Below are 25,268 nucleotides of genomic sequence, written 5' to 3' on the forward strand. Positions count from 1 at the left end.
AAGATCCCTCCAGAAAACACCCGAATCCAGAGGCACCCGCTGCGTCGGTGAACAGCTGCAAACGCTCGCTGTCCACTGCTGATGCTTGCCATATACACACCCCGTTGAAATCCTCCAGGGACAAGGCCCATATGGCCAAATCCCTTTTTATTTCGGAGGACAAACGCACAAATTGATGTGGCCTGGCACACCCCGCCGTCGCCCTTTCAAGCTTCCGGCAGAAAACCCTGCCCATCGGTATTACCCGACAAGCAAAGTTCAACATGCCCAGCAAGGACTGCGCCTGCCGCAGCGTGACTTTACGCGAACCTTCGAACCGGCAAATGGTCTCACGGAGCTTCGAAACCTTGTCCCGGGGCAGCCGACACTCTCCCGCCACCGTGTCGATTTCAATCCCCAAAAATTACAAGCAGGAGGCCGGACCCTCTGTTTTGTCCCCGGCCACGGGAACACCGAAGTGGTAAAAGAGAGCTCGTATGCTAAAAAGCAAGTCACCGCACCTCGTAGCATTAGCCGGACCTGCACACAGAAAGTCATCGAGGTAATGGGCTACCCCGTGACCCCCTGACGAAGACTCCACGCACCAATGAAGAAACGTGCTAAAGCGCTCGAAAAATGAGCATGAAACGGAGCTTCCCATCGGCAAGCATTTGTCGATAAAATACTCCGCCCCAATCCGGAAACCCATAAAACGGAATGAGTCCGGATGCAACGGCAATAACCTAAAAGCTGACTCAACATCAATCTTAGCCATAAGGGCCCCGGTCCCGTAGCTGCGAACCATCTCTAGCGCCTCATCGAATGACTTATAAACCACCGAGCAATAAGCCGGTGGTATTGCGTCATTGACCGACGCCCCTAGCGGGTAAGAAAGATGCTGGATGAGCCGGAAAGCGCCTGGAGTCTTCTTAGGAACCACCCCGACCGTAGAGATGACCAAATCATCAACCGGGGGTGCCATAAATGGTCCCTCCATCCTGCCCAACCTGACCTCCTTATCCACTTTCTCCCGAAGCACTCCCGGCAAGGATCGGGCAGATTGGAGGTTCCTTTGTGCCCGCACGGACACCTCACTCGCAACAGGCAAGCGAAAGCCAAACTTAAAACCGTCCAACAAAAATTTGCATCCTTTCTATTCGGATACCATTCCAACCACCGGCCCATAGTCCCCAACTTAATTGGTGTTGGAGCTCTGCGGAGCGGTCCCGCTCGCGGCCTGCATGGGGTACGCTTGCTTACCCCGCGCCCCCTGTCTGCCGCCTTTGAAACAGGCGGAGGCTGGGTGGGCTCCGCCACACTGCTGGCAGGAGTGTCGAAAACGACACTGCTTGCCAAAGGAAGATGTTCCGCTGTTAAATGCGAAACACTTTCCTCTCGTGGTGGAACGCCCACCTGCACGGACGGCCGATCCACCCGCTTTGGCAAATCCGCCGTCCGCGCCGGACCCCTGTGCTGCTGACCCCGCGCGTCGCCCATCCGTCCCCTGTTTCCGGGGTTCCTCCTCCTGCTGCGAGGCCCGGGTTACTTGAGCCAGACCTCCACATCCTTAAATCCGAAGTCCATGACCCGCAAGCCATCCTGCTTCTCCCGAAACTCCTGATCATACCGACGCCACTCCGAGCCCGAGGATGTGCGCTGCATGTCGTGTACGAGATGCAGATACCGGATTACATTCATGTGCTCCTCCGGCCTATCCTCCAAGTAGCATGCCGCAAATACGCAGAACCCGGCCAGCCAATTATCGAAGGACCGGAAAGCCTCAGCCCCCATGCCCTTCTTTGCGGCCGCTGCCTTATAATCCTTCTTCATGGCCCTTGTTAAAACGAAAACGTCCACGAAGTCACCCCTACGAATCTTCTTGCGGCAGCTATCCCGCAGCCCCCGCATTACTGCGGTGTAGTCGCAGCGAACGACCCCGGGCAATTCGCGGCGCTTCTTGGCCCTACGAGCTTCCTCGCTATCCCACTTGCGCCGCTTACGCCTCTTCTGCTGCTTTGCCGCCCGCTTGGCGAATTTCGTCGCCCTATTCCTCGCCCTAGTAGTGCTACTTACTTCGGACGCCTGCGACGACAAGGAAGATGAAGACGAGGAAGAAGAGCTGCGAGAACTAGAGCTCGTGGAGGACCCCGATACTGACTGCACCACCTCACCTGATGCTGTAGACTGTTCCGACCTGGAATCCTCTGGCGCGTCAACCTCGACGTCTTCATCCATGAAGCCTGCCATCCCTTCGTCCTCGTGTTCTACAAAAGACAAAGAGGAGGGGGACCCGGCTCTCACTCGCGGCGCATGCCGAGCCCCACGAGCGGGGGGCCCTGCGCCCGCGCGCCCCTGCCCATCCCGTCCTTGCCCTAGCTCCAATTCCGCAGCGGCTGCTCCAAGCTCCCGGCAGGCGCGGGCCACCCGCTGCGCTGCTGAGGCTTCCCGCCTGCCGAACCCGCCTGCCTCCGCAGACGCGCCGGAACTTGCACCGCTCACTGAAAGGACCTCTTGCCCCTGCCTTGGTCTCTCCTGCCCAGCGCTGCCTTCAACTGACATGCGCTGCACCCCCCTGTCCGTCCCCCTCCCCCTGCCAGCCCCCGGCTGCCGGGGAGCTATGCGAGGGGACAGAAGCGCTAGTGATGTCCCTGCGCGCCCCCGTGCGCGGTTGCAGCCACTTGCGGTGACCGCGGGCGTGCGCGCACCTCGTGCGCGCGTCCCACTGCCGCCCGCCGTGAATGTCCCATCCGCCGCATCCACTGCTGCTGCCGCGCGAGGCTCAGATACAGGCCCCGCGCGGCGAACAGGCGACCTCTGTCCGGCCCTCTCCCCCTGCCCGGCACTTCCACCCGGCCGCGGCAAGGGGGGGGAGATAGAGGCCGGGTCTCCTGCCCGCGCCCGTGGAGGCTCTGGGGGACGGAGCCCCGTCCCCCAGGCCAACCACCCCTTCCCCTGGCTCAGCTCCACCGCTAGAACCGCGGTATCGAGCTGGAGGCCCAGCGGAACGGTGAGGGCGGTCAGACATGCTGACACTGAAGGATGGCACTGGCAGGGGGGGGACACAGCAGAGTTGCACCCAAAATTACCACAAAATATGTGTGGACAATATTAATGTCTGCACAGCAGTATGCTGACACTGAAGGATGGCACTGGCAGGGGGGGAACACAGCAGAATTGCACCCAAAATTACCACAAAATATGTGTGGACAATATTAATGTCTGCACAGCAGTATGCTGACACTGAAGGATGGCACTGGCAGGGGGGAACACAGCAGAATTGCACCCAAAATTACCACAAAATATGTGTGGACAATATTAATGTCTGCACAGCAGTATGCTGACACTGAAGGATGGCACTGGCAGGGGGGGAACACAGCAGAATTGCACCCAAAATTACCACAAAATATGTGTGGACAATATTAATGTCTGCACAGCAGTATGCTGACACTGAAGGATGGCACTGGCAGGGGGGGAACACAGCAGAATTGCACCCAAAATTACCACAAAATATGTGTGGACAATATTAATGTCTGCACAGCAGTATGCTGACACTGAAGGATGGCACTGGCAGGGGGGAACACAGCAGAATTGCACCCAAAATTACCACAAAATATGTGTGGACAATATTAATGTCTGCACAGCAGTATGCTGACACTGAAGGATGGCACTGGCAGAGGGGAACACAGCAGAATTGCACCCAAAATTACCACAAAATATGTGTGGACAATATTAATGTCTGCACAGCAGTATGCTGACACTGAAGGATGGCACTGGCAGGGGGGAACACAGCAGAATTGCACCCAAAATTACCACAAAATATGTGTGGACAATATTAATGTCTGCACAGCAGTATGCTGACACTGAAGGATGGCACTGGCAGGGGGAACACAGCAGAATTGCACCCAAAATTACCACAAAATATGTGTGGACAATATTAATGTCTGCACAGCAGTACTCACCAAGGCAAAACCTCTCCCCCCTGCCCATCCCAAAGCAAATCACCACAAAAGAGATCTAAGATGGCCTCACCTTCCCTATATATAACAAACCCTCCCCTTAAAAAAGGCTGTACTTTTCCTCACAGCTAGGTCCACCCCTCACCAGATGTTTAACTCTTTCCTTTCCTATGCAGTCAATTCTCTCTCCTTAATGTACTAAGTCCCCTATCAGGGTACTTGGTCTGTGACACAGCTAAGCTAGGCAGTAGCAGTGAGGGCACAGTGGGGGCTGGCTCCAATAACTCTGTGTCTCCCTGAAGGGCTCTTTGTGGGTTAATTGTGCTTAACCTTTTCCTGTGTGTGTGTGTGTGTGTGTGTGTGTGTGTGTGTGTGTGTGTGTGTGTGTGTGTGTGTGTGTGTGTGTGTATGTGCTGTCACATTTACATTATGTCAGGCAAAGAGTCTGTTTCTTGTACAGCGGAGTGTTCCTCTTCACCAGGGGGCTCACTACTGGGTACTCAGGGCAGTGCGCCTTCCCAGAAAAGTGGGGCTGAACCGGAGTGGGTTAATTCTCTAAGAAATGATCTCCAATCTTTCTACAAAATTGTCCCGCAATGAGAAAGAGACGCAATACTTAAAACAGACTGTGGATGAGTTTATGAACAGAGACTCAGTCCCCAAAACAGTGTCCCAATCCCCTCCCATTTGTCCGCAAAAGCAATCTCTGGCCCATATCCTGCAGTCTGACTCTGACAGGTCAGACATGGAGGAGGGGAGGTGGATTTGGAGGGGGGGGGGGGGGATGCAGCTTTGTCACAGGGAATAGAGGCTCTTATAGAGGCTATCAGGGATGTTCCGCATATTCCTGATAAGGTGTCAGAGGAGTGTGAGGAATCTTATTTTAATGCAAAAAATAAATCCTCAGTCACTTTTCCTGCGTCAAAGGAATTGAATACCCTGTTTGAAGAACCGTGGGTTAATCCTGATAAGAAATTTGAAATCCCTAAAATGTTGCTCTCATCTTTTCCTTTTCCTTTGGAAGATAGGAAAAATGGGAAAATCCGCCCATAGTGGACGCATCAGTCTCTAGACTGTCACGAAAGATTGTATTGCCTGTCCCTGGTGCAGCCTCCCTAAAAGACATGGCTGATCGTAAAATTGAGACCACACTCAAATCACTGTACACAGCTGCTGGGGTGGCCCAAAGACCCACTATTGCATGTGCGTGGATCACAAAAGCCTTTGCTAAATGGTCAGGTAACCTAATTGAGGGGTTAGGTTCCTTGCCTAGGGGGGATGTTGTTTTACTCCTGCAGCATATACAGGACTCTGCAAACGTTATGGTGGAGGCCATAATAGAGATAGGCTTGCTTAATGCACACACCACCGCTATGGCAGTGTCGGCACGCAGAGGCTTGTGGCTACGCCAGTGGACTGCTGACGCTGACTCCAGGAAAGGCGTGGAAGGCCTACCATTCATGGGAGAGGCCTTGTTTGGAGATGAACTAGACAAATGGGTCTCCAAAGTTACTGCAGGTCAGTCTACGTATCTTCCTTCCGCAGATCCCCCAACCAAGAAGACTTATTCAGCTTCTAAGTTGCAGTCCTTTCGGACGGCCATGTTCAAGGGCAAATTCAGAGGTGCTTCTACGTCCTCCAGCGGCACAACAGATAAACCACGCAAACTAGCAATTGCAGGCGCTCAGGAACAGAGCTCAGGCTCTGCTTACTCAAAGCCTTCAGCATGACGGTGGACCGCAATGCCTGGAATGCTGTCAGGTGGGAGCCCGACTACGATTCTTCAGTCAGATCGGGTCAAGTTCGTGACAGGATCCCTGGGTCATGGATCTTATTTCCCAGGGTTACAGACTGGAGTTCCAAGAGCTCCCACCTCACAGATTCTTCAAATCAGGCTTACCAGTTTCACAAGAGACAAGTATAACTTTACAGCATGCCATCCAAAAACTGGTACAGACTCAAGTCATTGTTCCAGTTCCACCTCATCTGCAATACAAGGGGTACTATTCCAACCTGTTTGTAGTACCGAAGCTGGATGATTCGGTAAGGCCGATTCTGAACCTCAAGTCGTTGAACCCATACTTACGAGTGTTCAAATTCAAGATGGAGTCTCTTAGAACAGTAATCTCAGGTCTGGAACAAGGGGAATTCCTAGTGTCTCTGGATATCAAGGATGCATACCTTCACATTCCGATCTGGCCGCCTCATCAGGCTTACCTACGGTTTGCACTGCATGACTGTCACTACCAGTTCCAGGCCCTGCCATTTGGTCTCTCCACGGCACCGAGGGTCTTCACCAGGGTAATGGCAGAGATGATGTTTCTACTCCGCAAACAGGGAGTGAACATAATTCCGTACCTGGAAAAGGTTGCTGGACAGCATTGGTCTCTCAATCAAACTCCTCCAGGATCACGGGTGGATTCTGAACCTTCCGAAATCTCACCTGGAGCCAACACGGAGGCTTCCATTCCTGGGAATGATACTGGACACAGAGTCGCAGAAAGTGTTCCTTCCGTTGGAAAAGGCATTGGTAATCCAGTTGATGGAACGGGATGACCTGAAGCCAACCCGGATATCGGTGCATCTATGCATTCGTCTTCTGGGGAAAATGGTGGCAGCTTACGAGGCGCTTCAATATCAGGAAAGGGATCCCTAACAAGGTTATCCCGACTATGATCCAAGCCAGGAAGGGGGTAACGTCTAAGCATTACCATCGTGTTTGGAAGAAATACGTCTCTTGGTGTGAGAGCAGAAATTATTCTGCGGTGGAATTTCATCTGGGACGTTTCCTGCTTTTTCTGCAGGCAGGTGTGGATGTGGGCCTACGTCTGGGCTCCATAAAAGTCCAGATTTCGGCCTTGTTCATTTCCTTTCAAAGACAATTGGCTTCTCTCCCTGAGGTCCAGACTTTCTTGAAAGGTGTTCGCACATCCACACTCCCTTTGTGCCTCCCACGGCACCTTGGGATCTCAATGTGGTGCTGCAGTTCCTCCAATTGGACTAGTTTGAACCGTTACAGGAGGTGGACGTAAAATATCTTACGTGGAAGATCGTCACACTGTTGACCTTCGTTTCAGCAAGACGTGTGTCGGAGCTAGGGGCTTTGTCTCACAAAAGTCCCTAGTTAATTTTCCATGAGGACAGAGCTGAACTGAGAACTCGTCAGCAATTTCTTCCTAAAGTGGTGTCTGCGTTTCACATCAACCAACCTATTGTGGTTCCGGTTGTTACCGACACCTCTGCTACTTCAAAGTCTTTGGATGTTGTGAGGGCTTTGAAGGTGTATGTAAAGCGAACAGCTCGTCACAGAAAATCGGAATCGCTGTTTGTTCTTTATGATCCCATTAAAATTGAGTGTCCTGCTTCAAAGCAGGCAATTGCACGCTGGATCAGGCTTACTATCCATCATGCTTATTCCACGGCAGGTTTGCCATGTCTAAAGTCTGTACAGGCCCACTCTACTAGGTCAGTGGGTTCTTCCTGGGCGGCTGCCCGGGGTGTCTCGGCTTTACAGCTCCGCCGAGTGGCTACTTGGTCTGGTTCGAACACGTTTGCTAAATTCTACAAGTTCGATACTTTGGCCTCTGAGGACCTTCAGTTTGGTAAATCTGTTCTGCAGGAACCTCATCACTCTCCCACCTGGTTTCGGAGCTATGGGACATCCCCATGGTACTAAATGGAACCCCAGTATCCTCTAGGACATATGAGAAAATAGGATTTTAATTACCTACCGGTAAAGCCTTTTCTCGTAGTCCATAGAGGATACTGGGCGCTCGCCCGATGCTTCGTTTTTCCTGCACTGTTACTTAGTTAAGTAATGTTGGTTCAGCCGTTGCTGTTCCTGTTTCAAGTTTGGTTAGCTTGGCTTTCCTCTTGTTGTGTGTGCTGGTTCGGAATCTCACCACTATCATTATCTATCCTTCTCTCAAAGTATGTCCGTCTCCTCGTGCACAGTTTCCTAGACTGAGTCTGGTAAGAGGGGCATAGAGTGAGGAGCCAGCCCACACTATCAAATTCTTAAAGTGCCCATGGTTCCTAGTGGACCCGTCTATACCCCATGGTATTAAATGGAACCCCAGTATCCTCTACGGACTACAAGAAAAGGATTTACCGGTAGGTAATTAAAATCCTATTATTACCAGTTATTTATATAGCAAATTCCACAGCGCTTTACAGAGAATATTTGGCTACTAACATCAGTCCCTGCCCCATGGAGCTTACAATCTATTTTCCCTACCACATGTACACACAGACACATTCATGCTAAGGTTCATTTTGTTGAGAGCCAATTAATCTACCAGTATATTTTTGGATTGTGGTAGGAAACCGGAGTACCCGGAGGAAACCCACACAAGTACGGGGAGAATATACAAACTCCACACAGTTAGGGCCATGGTGGGAATCAAACCCATGACCTCAGTGCTGTGAGGCAGTAATGCTAACCATTACCCCATACATCATAAATAAAGCATTAGTCGTGAAAATGCCATGGGCGCAATTTTTAATTTTTAAAATCATTTCACCATTTTTTTATCCCCCCTATACTATTATTTCGAAAGCCGTGAACCTATATATTTTAGCTGCATTTTTCGCAGAAAAAATGGTCACTTATTGGAGATTTGGCTTTGCATGCCTGAGGCAGGTAAGATCAAACTCCCAATAAGCGCCGACATCAGGGCCAATAAGCCCCGACGAACCAATTAGCCGCTGTAAATTACTGTGGGTAATTGGATACCCCCCTAAATCAGCAAACTTACTAGTAACAAACAAATAAGATAATGTGAAAAAAATCATACCTCACCAAGTGAATAATAACGCCTGGGAATTTGGGAATCCGGATATATCATTTCTAGGTACCAAGAAAAGGGATGACACTTCAGTTTTTCTCGGAGACCTTTCCTCTCAGATACATCACCATAATCAACTTTGACGACACCTGGAACATTAGAAGAGAAATCTTGTCATAGAACAAGCCTGTGATTGTAAATCATTCCTTGCCCAAAAGAAATGTGACACCTGCCTCAAGTTTGAATGAACCAGAAGACTAATAGATTGTTCTGTATGCAGATGAGGAAATACTTTCCATCAATAGCTCATCATTGGACACCTGAATTATCAATACAGTGTGACACGTCGTTCATTGTGACACTAGTGAGGCAATAGCTGAAATTGGCAATTTTGACTCTTTTCAATTGTACGAAATGGATTGATTTGTGCATAATATAATTGCAACTTTATTCATCAGTAATACACTTAAGGCAGTGGTTCCCAAACTGTGTGCCGTGGCACCCTGGGGTGCCGCGGGACACTTGCAGGGGTGCCTCAGGTTGGTGGTCAAGGACCAATTCAAACTATTTATTGTCAATTTAATAGGCAAAACCAGTGCTGATGGCTTCCAGTTATAAAATATGTGGACAAACAGAAGCAAATCTTGTCCCTCACCACATAACTGACCCTAAGGATGACATATAAACATAATTTACTTAATCTAATATTTTTTTCGAAATTTCTCAATAAGAAACTTGTGGCCTAGGGGTGCCGTGAAAAAAAAAATCTGACACTCCAGGGTGCCGTGACTCACAAAAGTTTGGGAACCACTGACTTAAGGGGTTATTCAGAGATGGATGCAGCCACGCGGTTGCTCTCCACAGCCGCGTCCATCTGGTCTGGGCATGCGCACTGACTGCGTGCGCGATCTTACACATTGTGGCCACATCCAGGAAGGATGCGGCCGCAGTGTGATTGACAGCTGCAGCTGTCGGAGGGGTGTCATTGCGGCGTTGGGTGGGTAGGGCGTACCGAAGGGGGGCGTATTGGGACCTTTTTCAGGGAGGCCGCTCCAAAAAAAATGCCCTCTGACTGCCTGGCGCCAGGGGTCAACCCTAGATACAATGCGTTTGCAATTAGATTGCGGGCACAACGGGAGGCGGCCCCACACATGCTGGGCGGCCCTCAGCATGTGCAGAGATGAACGCAGATCTTGCTGCGTATGCAGCCATCTGCATTCATCTCTGAATAACCCCCTTAGTACATAAACCCCAAAAACATTTTAGCAAAATTAGTGCTAACACTAACCTCAACCTGGTCCCCAGTAGTCAGCGGGATACCACAAGGGTCCGTACTCTGACCACTACTGTTCAACATATTTATCAATGACCTAGAAATAAGCCTGGAAAGCACAGTGTCAATCTTTGCAGATGATACTAAACTGTGTAAGGTAATTAATTCAGAATTGGATGTGGAGTCCTTGCAGAATGATCTATCTGAACTTGAACTCTGGACGTCTAAATGGAAAATGAGGTTCAATACAGACAAATGCAAGGTTATGCATTTTGGGACTAAAAACAAACTTGCATCCTACATATCAAATGGGGAACGCCTAGGGGAAACAGAGTTGGAAAAAGATTTGGGGGTATTAATTGATAATAGGCTTAATAACCGTACACAATGTCAAAAAGCAGTAAAAAAGGCAAGTAAGGTGCTAGCGTCCATAAAAAGGGGAATTGAGACAAGGGACTCAGATGTAATCCTGCCGCTTTATAAGGCATTGGTACGTCCGCACCTGGAATATTGTGTTCAGTTTTGGTCACCATTGTATAAAAAAGACATCAGTGAACTCAAAAGTGTTCAAAGGCGAGCTACTAAATTGATTAAAGGCCTAGAAGGACTGGACTATAAGGAAAGACTTACTAGGCTGAATATGTATACACTAGAAAAGAGGCGCCTGAAAGGAGATATTATTAATATCTTCAAATATGTAAAGGGACATCACAAAGAGTTATCAGAGGAATTATTTATTAAAAGAACACAGTTTAGGACACGTGGGCACTCGCTGCGACTGGAGGAGAGAACGTTCCGAACGCAACGGAGGAAAGGGTTCTTCACTGTTAGGGCAATCAGGATGTGTAATTCCCTGCCAGGGAAGGTGGTAATGGCGGACTCTGTAATTGGATTTAAAAAAGGAATGGATACATTTCTGAATGAATAAGCTATCCAAGGATATAATACTTAAAATATCAACGTGGTTAATCCGGGGGTAACATGAGTTATAGTAGCTAACTAGTCATAAAACATTATTTAGCAAGTATGTAGAATCATCACAACTTAAAACAGGTTGAAAAAGATGGGCAATTTGCCTCTATTCAACCTCAAATACTATGTTACTATGTTACTATGCTAATGGTGCAGCCACCGGGATTTGCACAGAGATGCCCACCGGCTGCGTCACTAATCTACCACTTGTGTGCAAAGACGCAACATTGTTTAAAAAGCTTAACTCAGCAAACATTGGCATTGAGTCCACCTCTGAATCACGGGCCTAATTCAGATGTGGTTGGAGGGAAGTTGCAAAGGACCTATGTTCATCACTTTGCGCATGTGCCGGACCCATACTGAGCATGTGCAGTACAGGTCTGCAACATTGCACACAGACCAGCAGCATACTGTAAATTATTGACATGCCTCCGTTCCTCAAAACGGAGGCATATTGTTGCCATTGTGGGGGAGGGACAAGGCCAGGATGTTCGTCAGAAGACAGAGATTTCCTGGCCTCTTTGTTGGATCTGCGGCAGCCGGCTTGTGCGACCCCATGAGTCATGCAGCCGGTCGATGGTGTTACAGATAATCTGATGCTGCGACCCAAGGAACTGCTCGGATCAGTAATGCGGTTGGAGGCGTGACGCCCCCTGCTGCATTACAATATTAGTGCTGTCACTGCTCACATAGAATCAGCAGCGATAGCAACTCCAATTACATCTGAATCAGGCCCCATGTCCTCGATTATTAACTATACCCTAACTTATTAGTATGCTAATTAACATTCATTAAAGTGTGCCTTTTGTGTACAGACTTCGGAGACATGTATTGTATCATTTAAGTCAATAATCAGCCATTTATTATATTCAGACCTAGTTTTTAATGAGTTCTATTCCCCCACACAGTCTTACAGCTGCTGAGCACTAGAACCCCAACAATGTGTTCAGTATCTGACAATGGCTGTTGGCTACAAGCCTGCTGCAGCCATTTTGTTGAAGCCTTTATAGTCATGTAGTGTATCCTGCACCGAAACCTAAAATTGATACTTATTGCATATTAAATAACCAGCTATCTGACAAGTTCCCCATAGTAATTTGGGATTTTAATCATCCTGCACTGGAGGTGCTTTATGGAGCACTCTTTTACATTAATTACTGTTCCATTGATATGATTAATTAAGTTAAAACGTAACTTTTAATATTCTCGTTATAATATAAGGGGTATAAATATTATTCAATGTGAATGTAAAAAAATCATTTAATAAACATGTAACTACCTTTGTGGTGAATATTATTCAATGTGAATGTGTTACTCAGTAATAAAACAGTTGTTCTCAAGTCACATGGCTTGATTGTCTGATGTTTATTTATTCGGCATATTAATATTATACTCTTTAGTTCAACAAAAAGCTATTGCAGCATAATTCCGCTTCTATACAATATTCTCACATGTACAATGTAATGCATTTACCCTCAATAGCTGACTGTTTTATTACAGGACTGAGTAACACATTCACATTGAATAATATTCACCACAAAGGTAGTTACATGTTTATTAAATGATTTTTTTTACATTCACATTGAATAATATTTATACCCCTTATATTATAACGAGAATATTAAAAGTTACGTTTTAACTTAATTAATCATATCAACTGCCGATCTTTGTTTATTCTGTTGAAGCCACAAGAATATAAAGGTGAGATATCTGAAACCTTCTAGAAGTAGGCATCAATGATACAGTAGAAATGGAGAGGCTAATTTGGAGCTTGATGTACATACACCATTCTTTTAAGTGTGTAGCATGCACAAATTTGTGGAAAAAATGCATACCCATACATCCTTGTGTGTATTTCTGTATATTGCTGCTTGCACCCATCTGGAAAGGTGAACATGGTGTGGGCAAGTGTAGGCTGAAGACGTTTAGGATATGTTTACTTAATTGCAACATAATTTAAATGTGGACACATCTCCAGTTAGGGCTTTTAGAAAGCATTTCTTTTGCAGGTGCTAAAGAGCAGGTGCAAAGATCATCAGGGTTTTTTAAAGGGGCAAGGCGTGGTTTAAAAAAAGTCTGAGATTGGCCGGTATCCCACACTTCCGGCTATCTCAGATGCCATTACATCCTGCAGCGTATCTACTTACTTTTAAGGTCCCTCTCCAGGAGAAGCCGGAGGGGAGACTCTGCCTGCCAATTTGGGGGTGTGGTGGGGATGTCACATCACAAGACCATGCCCCATTACACAAAATGTTATAAATCGTAGGCCTGCTGGCAGTGGGGGGAGGGGGGGGGGCCTCAATGATGTGAATTTGTCATCTGGCCCTGCCCAGCCCACTGGGAGCTACAAATACTGGGAATAATCTCCTCATCCTGCCCGCTTCACTAGGAAGCTTGTTGGGTGCAGAATATATGGCCACCCTTCCAAGTTATAAGGTTACATACCAATTTCCCTGATTTGCCTGCTAAGCAACTGGGTCTGATCCATTGCCCAGCCTGAATTGTATGTCGTTACATTTTCAGTGAGAGTAGTGTGTAGGATGGCAAGAGGGCACTGTATATGGGGCATTTCAACAGGAGGCCGCTATTATGTGGCACCATATGAACTGGAGGCCACTGAAATGTTTCATAACCTGATCTGCTCATTTTAATGTGGAAAGCACTATACTGTTACATAATAAGAACTGGGGCACAGTAATGTGGCACAATAGGAAATGGAGGCACTACAGTGTGGCATAATATGAAACGAAGGCACTGTAACGTGGCATAATATGAACTAGAGACACTGTATGCCATAATGTGAATTGGGAGAACTGTGTTGCATAATGTGTACTGGCAGCTCTACAATGTGACATCATGTGACCTAGGGCACTACTATGGGGCATACCATTAATAGCTCTTACGGAGAGGTGTCTCTCAAGAATCATTAGGACAGGGGCCCCTTCAATATGTTGCTATTGGACCCACAAAGTTCTGGTTACGCCCCTGCCCAGAAGCCTGGTTTAAGAGAGACTAAGCTGTCGCCATGTATTAATACATATGGCCATTTGTGAGAAGAATTTGTTAATGCAAATAACATTGAAATAGAGACTGTTCTAAATTTAAGAGGATTTTAATTATTATATGTATTTATTGGGATGCACTGGCTTCAGAAGACTTTGTATTTGTGCAGTCTATTTATCAAGCAGTGATAGTCCATTCCTCTGGCTTGTTAACCTGAGAAAGGGATTCTTAACATCTCTCTGTGGTACCCTGTGATCCCTCTATTATCATTGGTTTTCGCACCCTCATAGCTTGCTACGGGGACTGCGATGTCTGCTCAGTTTATCAGGCAGCGGAAAGATAAGGTATACTCTGCAATGGGGGAACTTTAAAGAGACTTCGCTGGATCACATCTATGTCATGTCTGAATGTGGCCACACATATTGCATGTCCGCCTCACTGTTAGCGGACAGATGACTAGGGGGCTGTCAGCATTGCTGCAATAAGCAGTGATACAGAACGCCCCCACTCAAACACTTATGGTAAGTCAAAATTTATAGCTGAATGCTTTGTAATGACACTTTTACCTAATTCTGTCCTTTTTCTAGCAATAAATGTCTGCACGTATATTTATTTTAAAGATATCACATAATAAGACACATAGAAGAGTTGCTACAATGCAGTTTGACAACTGAACTGCTAAATGGTTAAGTAAGGCTGCAGGTAAACTACTTATATCAACCTATTTTTAGCATAGCAAATACAAACTTGGGAAAAAATTAATTTTGCATGCCGCTCAACCATTTCTGTCAGTTAATTAAAATTTAATTTTCTCACCAATATGTACAGTTTTATTAAACCATTGACAAGGAAAGTTGAACGAAAATTACTTTCAGTCCCACATGCCCCAACGTAGAAACCCTTAGCAACTACATCAGCTTGTTGGCAGTCTACTGTAAACACGATTAAAACTCAGCAGGAGGTTAGATTCACCGCCAGAGAAATAATCAGTGTGAAAAATCTCTCTCTTAAAATAACCTTGTTACTACTATTAATTTTCTTCATGTCTAAGCAGGACAATCTTTCAGGAGATGTGAAAAATATAATCAGGGGAAATCTGAAATATGTATCAGCCAATCACTAAATGTGTAGGCATGACATGCTAATATTATTACTGCTGGAAATGATGTGTGTGCAGGTCTTAATATTGCAAAGTTATATAGGGACACACCAGTTGATGACTCAAACTATGAACAGCCAGTTACTTAACCAGTGGTGTTGGTTTATTGATAGATAGCAGGTAAAGCTGTACTCACTGTTACATGTACACTGGTGATGGAGCGGAGTTTGGGCCTGATTCAGATGAGGTTGGAGGTGCGCCCATCATCGCAAAGTACCGATTATCATTACCTTGGGCATGTGCAGAACATAATCTGTGCATGGTCGAACAGGTTCTTCAACATACTGTAGGTCAAAAAGCGGCAGCAGACTGTCAGTGATTGACAGTCTGCTGCCATCTTGGGGTCGGGGAGGGGGCGGTGACAGCCTCCATATGTGAAGACGGAGGTGTGTCACTGCCGTTTAGGGGGTAGGAAGAAGTCAGGAATCTTCGTTGTGGGCCTCTGCGACTGGAGGCTTGTGTGGCACCGTGGGTGCTGTAAACCGCACAATGGTGACTGAGTGACCCGATGCCTGCGTCATAGGATGCAGATAGATCACTACTGCAGCAGGAAGTGTCTGCTTGTAATAGACGCCTTCTGCTGCATTTACATACAGTGCTATCACTACTGCTTCCAAGGAAGCAGCAGTGATAGCCAGGGACGTGCAGTCAGGGGAGGCAGTGCCTCCCCTGTCACTGTTCCCCTGTCACTGTTGATTAAAATTATATAAAGAAAATACATAAGACACATATTCTGTGTCATATGTATCTTCTTAATATTATTCTAATAAAGTTAGCCTATGAAATTACTTTGGGAGGCACTCATAACAAGTGCATCCCGTACACAGTGAAAAAGGGGGATGCAGCTGGGGGCGGGGCCAAACACTGGGCTTTAAAAGCCCATTAGAAAGAGAGAGGACAGCGGCACTTATACAAGTGCCTCGCTGACAGCCTGGGATGGGCTTTCAGGCATGACAGCTGTGATTGGACAGCGGATCCAGCAATGGATCCGCTGGTCCAATCACCCAGAGGCGGTGGGAGAAGCGGAGGCGGGACCCGGCAGTGACTGTGAACTGTCCCAGCAGTCACTATGAGCAGTGGTGGCCCCGGGAAGCCCGACACTGGAGAGCATGCGGCGGCGGTGGCCCTGTCTTGTTCCACCCTCCCAGGCAGCAGCAGGAGCATCTCAGGTGAGTGAGGAGAGCAGCGCACGGGGGGGGGGCTGGGCGGAGAGGAGAGAGAGAGACTTACAACCCGCCGTGCAGCCAGGCGGCTTGAGGGGCTGCACTGGCGTGCGCACGGGTGGTGGGGGGATAGGGGAAAGAGAGAATTACAACCTGCTGTGCGGCCAGAACAGACGCGCGACTAGGAGGGGGCCCCCGCGATGATTTTAATCTCCGTTGGAGCCGGCAGTGGCACTACAGTAATGAAAAAGCAAAAAAACTACAGCTCCCAGCAGCCCTTGTTGCAGGAAGCTCCTGTGTATTTTCTGTTTCATTACTGTAGTGTGATGCGCAGGGGCGGATTGGGCCGGTCCGAATGGCCCCAACCCTCAGTAGCCTTCCGGCCATCTTGTACCCGCACCTCCCATCACCCTGGAGCCGCACCCGCACTGCCCACCCACCATTGTGCTGGCCTCATCGTCCACCAGCTCATGGCTCCCAGAAGGTGAGGGTGGCTAAAGGAGACACAGACACATAGAAGGGGGAGGGGATACACACACGGAGAGACATAGAATGAAGGGGGGGGGGGGAGACACAGACTGAATTGGGGGGCTTTTTTGACACAATGTGAATGAAGGGGGGGGGGAGAGACACAGGCAGAACATGATTGCATAGCAGATAGACACAGTTGGGAGATGATGTGCTGAGAGACGACACGGTGGTGGGCGGGGAGATGGTATTTCTGAGAGGCAACACAGGGAGGAGATGATGTGGAGACGCAAGGGGGAAACTCATACTGTGTGGCGTAATGTGAATTTATCTTATACTGTGTGGCGTAATGTGAATTTCAGCTCATACTGTGTGGCGTAATGTGAATTTATCTTATACTGTGTGGCGTAATGTGAATTCGGCTCATACTGTGTGACGTAATGTGAATTTGGCTCATACTGTGCGGCGTAATGTAAATTTCGGCTCATACTGTGTGACGTAATGTGAATTTGGCTCATACTGTATGACGTAATGTGAATTTGGCTCATACTGTGTGACGTAATGTAAATTTCGGCTCATACTGTGTGACGTAATGTGAATTTGGCTCATACTGTGTGACGTAATGTAAATTTCGGCTCATACTGTGTGACGTAATGTGTATTTATCTTATACTGTGCGGCGTAATGTGAATTTCGGCTTATACTGTGTGACGTAATGTGAATTTGGCTCATACTGTGCGGCGTAATGTAAATTTCGTCTCATACTGTGTGACGTAATGTGAATTGGTCTCATACTGTGTGACGTAATGTGAATTTGGCTCATACTGTGTGGCGTAATGTGAATTTATCTTATACTGTGTGGCGTAATGTGAATTCGGCTCATACTGTGTGGCGTAATGTGAATTTATCTTATACTGTGCGGCGTAATGTGAATTTCGGCTCATACTGTGTGACGTAATGTGAATTTGGCTCATACTGTGTGACGTAATGTGAATTTCGGCTCATACTGTGTGACGTAATGTGAATTTGGCTCATACTGTGTGACGTAATGTGAATTTGGCTCATACTGTGTGGCGTAATGTGAATTTGGCTCATACTGTGTGGCGTAATGTGAATTCCGGCTTATACTGTGCGGCGTAATGTGAATTCCGGCTCATACTGTGTGGCGTAATGTGAATTCCGGCTTATACTGTGTGGTGTATTGTGAATTCCGGCTCATACTGTGTGGCGTAATGTGAATTTCGGCTCATACTGTGTGGTATAATCAAAATCAGGGTGTAGGTGCTGGGGGTTGCAAGGGGTGGGGAGTGTGTGGGAGGCAGGGGGAGGGGAATGCATATGCACGTAGGCCCATCACTCGCTAGTTCCGCCACTGGGTCAGGAATAGGTTGGGAAACTGTAAGTAGCGATAGGGTGCAGCGGCAGCTAGGACTCAGGGTTATGCCGTAACAGACAGTCCGTACCAGCTGGTGGTCACACCATTTTGTTTCATTTTTTTTCCTGGGGTGTATTATATCTTCTTGTAATATTAGGAACTAGGGACAAATTAGATTAAGAAATGTGATTTTGCTGAGAGAATGTAAAACAGTGCAAGACATGTCCCTGGGTGGTGCTAGACACGCACAAAAGACTGTGCTAGACACGTCTCTTTGGCAGTGCACCCCCTAATAAAATTAGTTGTGCACACCTACGATGGGCTGCAGGGAGGTGCGAAAATGGACTAAGATCTGATGTGAAAATATATATATATATATATATATTTATTATGCCTCCCCAGCCAAAGACCTCACCGCACGTCACTGGTGATAGCTACTCCAACCACATCTGAATCAAAAGTGATCTCAGTGGCCATCTTGCAATAGGGCCTGAAGCCTCCCCGGAGAGCTCGAAGACTGGAGTCTGAGCAGTAGTGTACTCCTCTTTCCACAGTTACCTCCTGCATAGTAAAACTAACATTAAAGGTCTGTTATATAGAGCAATTTCCATATTTTGATAGAATGTCAGACGTTTGACATTGTATACATCTCCCATGCATTAGCTATGGCTCTCTGTTATCAGTTTTGTTATGCATATGGGTGCAAATAGGCTACAATAGCCTTCAATAGAAATACTGGTAGGAAGTCTGATGTGTGTAAGGAAAACATCTGCCCTTATCACAATACACCGCTCAACATTTAGACATGTGAACCTTCACCCTCTTAGGTTCTTCCTGTCCATTATGGACAAAATGTCACCACTTGTTTTGTATACCCTGCACCTTTTTGAAGTACAGAAGTGGGAACATTTGGGAGGTGTATAAGAACTATATCTCAAATATGTTTAGTTCAGATAAGCTCCTGAAACATTTAAGAATACATAAGTGTTCTTTATAAGCCAACCTATATAGTGCTTTTTTTTATTAGTAAGATCAATTAAAAGTAAACATGAAGTTTAAAGTGCAATAAAATGATGCCCCTACATCCCTAACCTTAGCCAGGATCTGGATGTAACTGAAGCATCTTGTTGTCTTCCTTTTCTTCTATATAAGCTTTTAATGCTTTCAGAAACATTTCTAATACTAAATTTACAGCAAAATTTATATTTTATATACAGTACTAACTGTTCTACCCGTTCTTCGCGTGGGAATTTCTGATTTTCATGGTTGTAAATATAAATGAATGTTAAAAATGTGGTAAATCTATAGAGATGTAAATTTGAGGCTTCTTACTGTAAGTAGATATTAATCCATGGTTCTTGGCGTTACCCGAGGAGCACCTGTAGCAGGTACGGTAAAAAGTGACAGGACCATTTTTGTAGTTTATTCAATTCTACACACTGGAGGTGCAATCCAAATTTAGATCCAATTGTCTGTTTGGGTGTTATCGTTCACGCAACGCAAGCCACACATCGGTAATGATGTCATTATGTCAACCCTCTGTTCATCCCTTTAGGGGAGGTTTATTAAAATTCTAATTAAGCAGTTTTCCTATTTCCCATCTGCAGAATATCTATGTTAAATTTCATCGCCCTAACATATCGGGAAGTAGGAGAATTAGTGATGAGTCACTGAGTGCTTTCACATGTTTGCAGTCTATTAAATTCTACACATCGAAGGTGCAATCCAAATTTGATCCGATTGTCCGTTTGGGCAATATCGTTAACGCAACGCAAGCCATGCATCGGTAATGATGTAATTATGTCAATCAACTGTTCATCCCCGTAGGGGAGGTTTATTAAAATTCTAATTACAGAGCTTTCCTGCAGAATACCTATGTTAAATTTCAGCTTCCTAACATATAAAGAAATAAGAGAATTAGTGATCAGTCAGTCGGTTAGTCAGTGAGTGAGGGCTTTTATATATATATATATATATATATATATATATATGAAATCAATTGTTTGAAAAGTCAGTTGGGTGTCTGTTTTTTCCTGTCTATTAGAGGGGAAAAAACAGACACCCAACTGACTTTTCAAACAATTGAATTCCACCCATAGTGTCACAGGGGCAGCATAAACATGGCTGTGGAATCCAGTCCAGGTATTCAGTTTGATCAAGTCTGAGCAATAGCAAGCATGGTGGCAGACACCTGTCAGCTTGCTGTTAAAATGGTTTCAGACACAAGAGACAGGGCTCCTGATGTTGAAATAGTCACCCAAGTGATAGGCCAGGGAAAGTGGCTACTGTTAGGGGTCCTGGATCAATGGTCTCTGGAGAATTTACACTTTGTATGCTTATGCTAAGAACTGCTGTGAACAATTCTGTAACCTGTGACTTGCTGGTAACTGTTTATGTTCAGTTGTGAATTAACTACCTGTGGAAGAGCTGTGGAAAATAAACCTGCAGTGTGGAACCTTTACCCAGTGTATGTGATCCTTGTCACATTTGGCGCCAGAACAGGGGCCCATTTGCTGGACGTTGTTACATGGCAAAGAGTCCTGGAAGGTAACTGGATCTTTCCACAGCGGCAGCAAAACGTGTTGCAGGATGCTATCTTCTGTACCAGCCATTAAACAGCAATTGTTCACAGTTTATGATGGTGTATGTAAATTAGAGACCAAGAAACACTGTATAGTGTGTTTATTTAAGGAAGTGTAGCCAGTAGCGGTGTAGCACACACAAAGGTAGCTGTTATTTCTCTTACGTCCTAGAGGATACTGGGGTCCACATTAGTACCATGGGGTATAGACGGGTCCACTAGGAGCCTTGGACATTTTAAGAAATCAATAGTGTGAGCTGGCTCCTCCCTCTATGCCCCTCCTACCAGACTCAGAAAATGTGCTTGAGGAGCCGATCACGCTTAGGGAAGCTCGTGAGGAGTTTTCTGCATTTATTTTCTGCTTGTTGTTTTCAGACAGGGTTGGTTGGCACCAACCTGTCTGCTTTGTGCGACTTAGGGGGGGAACGGTCCAACCTCCTATAGGGTTAATGGTCTCATTCCCCGATGGCAGGACACTGAGCTCCTGAGGGTCCTATTCGCAAGCCCCACCACGGCGAGCGTACAGTCCCTCAGCACGCCGCCACCCCTAACAGAGCCAAAAGTAAGAAGAGTGGTGAATAGGTAGCCGGCGTCCCAGTTAGCGGGTTGCCGGCTGTAATGGTGGCATCAGGCTATGGAGAACAGCACTGACATGTAGGCTGCGTCTCCAGGCTCAGTACAACATGCTGTATGCTTTTTAACATTACCCTACACTGGCAAAAAGCTTACAGGGGTTCTAACCCGCTGTTAAGCTTCTCGGACACCTCAGCCAGTATAATAAAACCGGGAAGACCGCGCGCCATTATGGGGGCGGGGCTTTACTATGAGCGGATCCAGCAGCTCTCCAGCACCGTTTTCCCTCTGCAGCTCACACTGACAGGACTTGCAGGGAAGCACAGCGCCTCCACAAAGGCTCCACGTTTCTTCAGCGGTACCAGAGGGTCATAGTAAGGGGGGGGGGGGGAGGGGAGGGGGGAGCGGTGTTAGAATACTAAGCCCTATTAAGGAGCTTAGTTTGTGATCCAGCTGAGCTTGGCTTTTACATAAAGGGCGGATTCACTACAGTGTACTCAGGATAGTACACATTCTCAGGCTAGTGGGTCTGAACCCACATGGTTGGATTCCCTTAAAGGGATGATCTCACATATTTCTAATAAATTATCCCATGATGAAAAAGAGACGCAATACTTAAGACAGTCTGTGGAGGACCTAATGACTAGAGATTCAGTTCCCATACCAGTGTCTCAGACCCCTGCCATCTGTCCGCAAAAGCGTACTCTGGCCCAAATCCTGTAGGCTGACACTGATGATGACATTTCAGACACGGAGGAGGGTGAAGTGGATTCGTGTGGGGGGGATACAGACCATGATAGAAGCTATTAGAGATGTCCTGCACATTCCTGAAAAGGTGGCGGAGGTGTATGAGGAATCTTACTTTAATGTAAAAAAGAAATCCTCTGCTACTTTCCCTGCTTCAAAGGAGTTAAATTCTCTGTTTGATGAAAACTTGGATTAATCCGGACAAGAAGTTTCAGATCCCTAAAAGGATACTCACATCCTTTCTGTTTCCTCAGGATGATAGGAAAAAGTGGGAAAATCCACCGATTGTTGACGCATCGGTATCTACAGTATGTTGTCACGAAAGATAGTCTCACCTGCCCCTGGGGCAGCATCCTTAAAGGACACGGTTGACCGCAAAATTGAGACCACTCTCAAATCCCTGTACACAGCTGCTGGGGTGGCCCAGAGACCCACTATTGCTTGTGCATGGATCACTATGGCCATTGCAAAATAGTCAGGTAATCTAATTGACAGGTTAGATTCCGTGTCATGGGGCTAGTAAATTTTACTCCTACAGCATATACAGGACTCTGCTAATTTTATGGTGGAGGCCATAAAGGAAATTGGTTTCCTCAATGCACGCACCACTGCCATGGAAGTGTCAGCACGCAGGGGCTTGTGGCTACGCCAGTGGACTGCAATGCGGATTCCAGGAAAGGTGTGGAAAGCCTACCATTCACAGGTGAAGCCCTTTTTGGAGATGAACTGAATACGTGGATATCCACGGCTATGGCGGCTAAGTCTACATACCTTCCATCCGCAGCACCCCAAGCTAGGAAAACCTACTCTGCTCCAACTCTGCAGTCCTTTCGGACAGCCAAATTTAAAAGTAAATCCAAAGGTTCTTCTACAGCTCTTAAAGGCAATAAAGGTAAACCCAGAAAACCTGCAACTGAAGTTTCACAGGAACAGACCTCCAGTTCTGCTTCCTCAAAGCCTTCAGCATGACAGTGGACCACACTGCCTGGAAGACAGGCAGGTGGGAGCCCGATTAAGATATTTCAGTCACATATGGGCAACATCATGCCTGGATCCATGGGTCAAAGATCTTATCGCCCAGGGCTACAGACTGGAGTTTCAGGAACTCCCACTTCACAGGTTCTTCAAATCAGGCTTACCGGCTTCTCCGGAAGCAAGCGTGACTTTACAGGCAGCAATTAAAAAACTGGTACAGACTCAGGTCATTGTTCCAGTTCCACTTCAAGTACTTACGAGTTTTCAAATTCAAGATGGAGTCTCTGAGAGCGGTGATCTCAGGTCTGGAGGAGGGGAAATTCCTGATGTCTCTGGATATCAAGGATGCATACCTTCATATTCCAATTTGGCCGCCTCATCAGGCTTATCTAAGGTTTGCATTACAGGACTGTCACTAGCAGTTCCAGGCCCTGCCATTTGGCCTCTCCACGGTACCGAGGGTGTTCACCAAGGTAATGGCAGAGATGATGTTTCTCCTCCGCAAGCAAGGAGTGAACATATTACCGTACCTGGACGATCTGCTGATAAAAGCACCATCCAGGCAGAGGTTGTTAGACAACATTGCCCTCTCAACACGACTACTCCAGGATCAAAGGTGGATTCTGAACCTGACAAAATCTCACCTGGAACCAAATGGGAGGCTTCCGTTCCTGGGGATGATACTGGATACAGAGGCACAGAAGGTATTCTTTCCATTGGAAAAGGCATTGGTAATTCAGTCAATGGTGCGGGACGTTCTAAGACCGACCCAGATATCGGTGCATCTATGCATTCGCCTACTGGGGAAGATGGTAGCCTCTTACGAGGCACTGCAGTATGGAGGGTTTCATGCAAGGCCCTTCCAGTTGGATCTGTTGGACAGATGGTCCGGATTGCATCTTCACATGCACCCAAGATACGTCTGTCGCCAAAAGCCAGGATTCAGACTTCTCACCTGACCGTGGGCCGAAGGTTCGGGATTAAAAATTGGATTCTGCTATCCACAGACGCAAGCCTCAGAGGTTGGGGAGCAGTCACCCAAGGGAAACAGTTTCAAGGAAAATGGTCAAGTCAGGAAACCATTTTTCCGATCAACATTCTGGAATTAAGGGCCATTTACAACGCGCTTCTGCAGGCATCACATCTTCTTCAGGATCACGCCATTCAGGTTCAGTTGGACAATATGATGGTGGTAACGTACATAAACTGACAGGGCGGAACGAAGAGCAGAGCAGCAATGTCAGAGTTAACAAGGATTCTCCTCTGGGCAGAACGGCACGCTGTGGAGTTGTCGGCAGTCTTCATTCCGGGAGTGGACAACTGGGAAGCAGACTTCCTCAGCAGACACAACCTCCACCCAGGGGAGTGGGGCCTTCACCCGGAGGTGTTCGGGAGCTTGAAACGTCGGTGGGGAATTCCACAAATCGACATGATGGCCTCTCATCTCAACAGGAAGCTCAGGTCGACAGAACCACAAGCAGTGGCAGTGACTCCATGGGACTACCAGGTGGTGTACGTGTTTCCACCACTTCCATTGATCCCAAGAATTCTCAAAAGAATGAAAATGGAAAAGGTTCAAGCTATTCTCATTGCTCCGGACTGGCCAAGAAGGGCCTGGTACGCGAATCTACTGGAGATGCTCCTAGAGGACCCGTGGCCTCTACCTCTTCACGAGGATCTTCAACAACAGGGGCCAATCGTTTATCACGACTTACCGTGGCTACGTTTGACGGCATGAAGGTTGAGTGTCAAATTCTAGCTCGGAAAGGGATCCCAGACAGGGTTTTTCCTACCTTGATCCAAGCCAGAAAGGTGGTAACGTCTAAACATTACCACCATATTTGGAAAAAATACGTCTCTTGGTGTGAGAACAAGAAATTTCCTGCAGTCAGGAGTGGATGTCGGCCTACGTTTGGTTCAGACATTTTGGAAGGGTGTTCTGCACATCCAATCGCCCTTTGTGCCTCATACGGCCCCTTGGGATCTCAACGTGGTGTTGCAGTTCCTGCAATTGGAATAGTTTGAGCCTTTACAGGATGTTGACGTCAAGCTTCTTACGTGGAAGGCCGTCACACTGTTGGCCTTGGCTTCAGCAAGGCGTGTGTTGGAGCTGGAGGCGTTGTCTCACAAAAGCCCCTATTTGATTTTTCATGAAGATAGAGCTGAACTCGGAACTCGTCAGCAATTTCTTCCAAAGGTGGTGTCTGCGTTTCATATCAACCAACCTATTGTGGTTCCGGTGGTTACCGTCACCTCTG

The 25,268-nt window shown here is 47.0% G+C and overlaps 1 protein-coding gene across 8 annotated transcripts in view; it reads right to left on the bottom strand.

Annotated features, from left to right (window-relative positions):
- Positions 1-25,268, bottom strand: part of GALNT13 (polypeptide N-acetylgalactosaminyltransferase 13) — a 770,323-nt gene that overhangs the window by 203,941 nt on the left and 541,114 nt on the right. For all 8 annotated transcript variants that reach the window (XM_063933521.1, XM_063933520.1, XM_063933523.1 and 5 more), the window contains exon 8: positions 8,732-8,871. In XM_063933521.1, coding sequence (XP_063789591.1) covers positions 8,732-8,871 — 140 coding nt within the window. The remainder of the gene's footprint in view (positions 1-8,731; positions 8,872-25,268) is intronic.

Source organism: Pseudophryne corroboree, chromosome 7 (assembly GCF_028390025.1).
Source record: "Pseudophryne corroboree isolate aPseCor3 chromosome 7, aPseCor3.hap2, whole genome shotgun sequence".
NCBI lineage: Eukaryota > Metazoa > Chordata > Amphibia > Anura > Myobatrachidae > Pseudophryne > Pseudophryne corroboree.